The following is a 4,751-nucleotide window of genomic DNA, read 5'->3' on the forward strand; positions in this document are numbered from 1 at the left end:
ACTTGATTTCCAAATATGCATAGTATGTATAATTTAGATATTTAAATCATCCACGCAGTTGTATATGAACTGAAAATAAAGAATAGGGAAAAAGAGAGTGAGACGGAGATTTTTACGAGGTTTGGCTTATACCCAGCCTACGTCCTCGCCTTTGGCAAACCACCAAAGGATTCACTAAACCTGTTCCGTTGACGGGTGGAACAAAACCGATTACAACACTCCTTGGTTAAGGCTAGAGTCTGCCTTCTCCAAACGATATTCCCTCGTTCGGTCACTCCTTACATAGGCTAGAGTCTGCCTCTCTAAGCAATATCCCCTTGCTTAGCCAACGATCCAAACACCTTGGAACATCAATGAACTACAAGAAACATAAGATAAAATCTACGTACAAGTATACTCTCTCAAAGAGCAAGTTAGTACAATTTCAGCACTATATACTTAAATGTAAAATATCAATAGGAAATAGAATAAAGCTCAAGTGTAGAATTCACCAATATCCTTCTTAGAAGAGGATTAGCAGTAGGAATTCAAAGGAAGAAGGATCAACACTTCAGAGTTCTCAGCAAAAGAATTTTCCAATGAGCGAGCAAGAGAACTTAGGAAGAACAAGAATACTTTCAGCTTCTCAAAACAGATTTTTCAATTCTTAGTATTTTATTTATTTTGCAAAACCATGTATTTATAGGCTTTCAAACTTGCAAAAGTTTCCTTAAAGAATTTCCCTATTTATTAGAATATTTAAGGTTCAAACGGCTATAATTTAAAACATTCGAATTTTAAAAATTTCCCCGTTGAACAATTTTTAAATGTCTGACAGCAGTGACCTTGTTTCAGTGTTTTGGCCATAACTTTTTCTATATAACTCCAAATTAGGTGATCTTGGTGTCAAACGAAAGCTAAGAGAAAATCCTATAACTTTCGTGTTTATCACTATTTAAAATAATGAGTTCTTGATAGATAAAAATTCACCTCAATGCGGCTGTATAAAAACTGACAGCATTTGGGAAAAAAACTCTTTTTGGTGCTCTTTATTCCAAAAATGATTTTAACCTTTTTAAAATAATTTTTGACCATATAAAAATATTATTCAGGTATTTTAAAAAGTATCTAGGTCTAAGAAGTTAACCTAAGAGCTTCAAAATATTTCAAATGATATTTTAAATATTAAAGCACTTACATGAGACTTCTAAAATATTAACATTCTAAGTTCTTGAGTCTTCATGCTTTGTCCTTCGATTGAATCCATCTTTTCTTCAAACTTCCATATTCTTTAAGCTTTATTACTTTGCCTTTCTTTGAATCTTTTGACTTTAATATGCTTTGGCTTTCAACAACTTATTCATGTCCTCGTGTTCTTCAACAAGTAATTCATGTCTTTGCTCATTTAAGCTTCATTTGATCCTTGAGAGCACTTTGACCTTGCTTCCATCATATTTGATCCTTGTGGGCACTTTGACCTTACTTTCACATATATGAATCCTGAAATATCATTACTCACACAATTACATTAAATTTCACTTGTTTGTTAGCATCAAAATAAGATAACAAGATTTTAAGCCTTGTTAGGCTAACACTTTAGATGCCCTAAGGTTTGTCTACAATCAATCTGAGCATTTAGACATATTATGCAGATGCATGCATTATTATTGACCAAAGATAAAAAGATAAAAAAGAAATGCAATACAAATACAATAAAATGTCTTCTTCTTCTTTTGCTCTTCAAGTATACATGGAGCAGCCAGGATGATGTGAGCTTTAAATTTTTTCTGGCTTCTATCCTCTTTTTTTTTTTTGTGCATTCCAAAATATGAACCTGTTCAAAATGCAAGGCACACATATGAGATACTTGTATTTTTCAACATAAAAAAAGAGATCAGACTCAAAAAGCCAACACCACGGCGCGACTGAGTTGACAATGCTGAAGATTCAAATCATTACTTTCTCGGGAGAATCGACCAGGGCGCAGGCAAGGAAAACATGTGAGTGACTTGGACAATAGTGATGATCTTCTACGCAAGTTATGCTGCAGACTTTCCTAAACTATGAAACAAACTTTGTAATCCCTAGAGCTTATAAATAATCGCTACGAACACAAGCTCTAGGTTCCTTTTTGGCCTCTCTTATGTTAGTAAGAGACCTAATACGTCATTGAGAGCCAAGTTAGAGTAGGAGTAAGAGTAAAGTAGATTTCAATTCCTGTTTTGGTGTGTGCACGAAGTGTCCGACGACCTGTGACAACCCGCAACGTTTGTGTGATCTCTATGTATATTTACTTGATCATTCTCTTGTTCCTTCTGGCATTGGTGATAGACGTGCTGAATACAAAGGATCGATCTTTTACTTACTTTCCCTTTACTACTTTCTTTTACATGCTTCCTTTACCGCTTTTGCTTTATTTCTTTGATGAATGATGAAAGGCTGCATTAAGGAATAACACTACTATTGTTTTAGTCAAGGTAAGTAATTGGCTATGGATATGTGGAGGTGTTCGTGATCATTGAGTCACGGTATACTCCGGTTCCCGACCATGCTCTGGATGGTTGGTGCACCCTTGCTACCCTGTGCCCTCGAATGACCCTCTCCCGCTTTGGCCTGAGATGGCTCAGGTTACTACTTTTATGTATTCCTGGTTGAACGTAGTCAGAGGCAAGAAGTCCAACACCTAATTCATAATCTCAGCATTGCTTTGAAGGAGTAAGGTAATCTAGTCTTTACTTGCTTTCCTGTAGTTGGTTAAATTCCACCCATTGCAAAATATCATTTTTTACCTTTCTTTTTACCTAAGGCATTAATAAACTAATTGAGAAAAGGTTTACAACTACATGATTTAGTCCCTGCGGATCGACACCCAACTTCCCCACTTTCTACTGAACTTGGGAATAGTTAGGTTTTATCAATATTATTTCTAGTAGTTAAGGACCCAAGCCTTGGCGAGCCTACCATATATCAAGTGTGGAAATAAGAGTTTCAAAATGATCATCGATGGTGGAAGTCTTATGAATGTGATTTCAAAAGCAGCTTCAGAAAAATTGGGATTGAAAGTTGAACCCCATCCCAATCCATACAAAGTTGTTTAGGTGAATGCAAAAACCATGCCCGTAAGCCATAGGTGTCTAGTCCTTATAAAGATTGCAGACTATGAAGACGAAATCTGTTGTGATGTCCTTCCAATGGATGTTGCCCACATTCTTTTAGGAAGACCTTGGTTGTATGATCTTGATGTATCACACAATGGTAGAGCCAACACCTATACTTTTAGGTGCAATGGAAAGAAGATTGTCTTGAGTCATCTAGAGCCCAAGAAGGACAAACAAGACAAGGCAAAGAAAAATTTGAAAATAAAAGAGAATGTTGGAACTTATTTGCATGTTCTAAGCAAGAAGAAATTTGAGCAAGAGAGTAAGGAGACATTGGTTGTCTATGTAGTGGCAACCAAGAAAAATGACTCCTCTACTCTTGAACATGAGATACCACATGAAGTGTCACCTATACTTGCTGAATTTGATGATGTTATCTCTGAACCTCCAAATGAATTACCCCCAATGAGAGATATTTAGCATACTATAGATCTTGTTCCTGGATCCTCTTTACTCAGTTTGCCTCACTATAGGATGAATCCTAAAGAACGTGAGGAATTGAAGTGGCAAGTTGAAGAGTTGAGAACTAGGGATGTGTATTTCCCCTAGGATGTAGTTTTTTTGGGAAATGTGTTAAACACGTATGTATATATGGATGATTTAGTACTTTGAGTAATTATATTTTGGATAGTATGTATATGTTGACTTCCACTATTAGGTTTGTATTTATGAGATGATTGTTTACCTGGTACCCATTACAGGTCAGGTTATATGGAAATGGTATCAGAGTTTTATCATGGCTGATGTTTGGCGATTAATATTTATAATTGAAAAAAAAATTGGCATGGAAAATCATTGCGTCACAGTTTGGTATCAAAGCCTAGGTTGTTAGGTTCGATATACTTTAGTAAATAGCGGAATACAATACTAGTGTATAGGAATGAATTTTGAGGAAAATAGGAGATGGGTAGATTGGAAAATGAGTTAGTTGTTGTTAGAGGATGAGATGAGAATTTACGGTTCTATCTTACGGCCTAGAGACAGAAGTACCGGGGTTATTTCTGTGTTTTTCCTGGGGTGATGATTTCAGGAAAACCATGGATACTATCGTTGGGTCTTGTTTCTGAGTGGTAGGACTGAATCTTAAATGGGGATTGAGGATGTGGAGATAAATGGTCGTAGAAGAGTAATTTATAAGTTATAGCAGTGTATTGGTTGTGTGATAGTAATTGTATGCTGAGACTAGTTGTTTCCTTTATAGGATGGATCTGAGGAACAATAACACAAGTGGAAGAAGTGGAAGCAAGACTTCCCGTATGGGTGGCGGAGGTCCTGACGCAGTATTGCGTAACATTACCCAGCAGGTGATGGCTGAGATGGTAAGGATCTTAGGGAAGCAAAGTTGCACGATCGAGTAGTTCGCGCGTATATAACCCCATCATTTGTTAGAGGAGTGAACCCACTAGTAGTAGAGGAATGGGTCCAGGACATAGAGGACATACTACCAGTCTTCTTGTGTATAAACGAGCATAGGGTGTTATTTGCCATATTTAAATTGACTGGGAAAGCAAAGCACTGGTGGAGGTCAGTGAGATTATTGGAGAAGTAGAGGCCTCACCCTGTGGTGATGTCGTGGAGCCACTTAAGGGAGATCTTCTTCGAGCAGTACTATTC

General features: G+C 36.8%; 1 protein-coding gene across 1 annotated transcript; it reads left to right on the forward strand.

The window, feature by feature from the left end:
* The first annotated feature begins 3,092 nt into the window (after nucleotides 1-3,092).
* On the forward strand, nucleotides 3,093-3,557 carry LOC131153809 (uncharacterized). Its single transcript, XM_058106265.1, has one exon. The coding sequence runs from the start codon at nucleotides 3,093-3,095 to the stop codon at nucleotides 3,555-3,557; it is 465 nt and encodes a 154-aa protein (XP_057962248.1).
* The last annotated feature ends 1,194 nt before the right edge of the window (nucleotides 3,558-4,751 follow it).

Source organism: Malania oleifera, chromosome 4 (assembly GCF_029873635.1).
Source record: "Malania oleifera isolate guangnan ecotype guangnan chromosome 4, ASM2987363v1, whole genome shotgun sequence".
NCBI lineage: Eukaryota > Viridiplantae > Streptophyta > Magnoliopsida > Santalales > Ximeniaceae > Malania > Malania oleifera.

Excerpts from the sequence above, each read along its gene's own strand:
- LOC131153809 (XM_058106265.1), top strand. The coding sequence starts at position 3,093 with ATGCCCGTAAGCCATAGGTGTCTAGTCCTTATAAAGATTGCAGACTAT.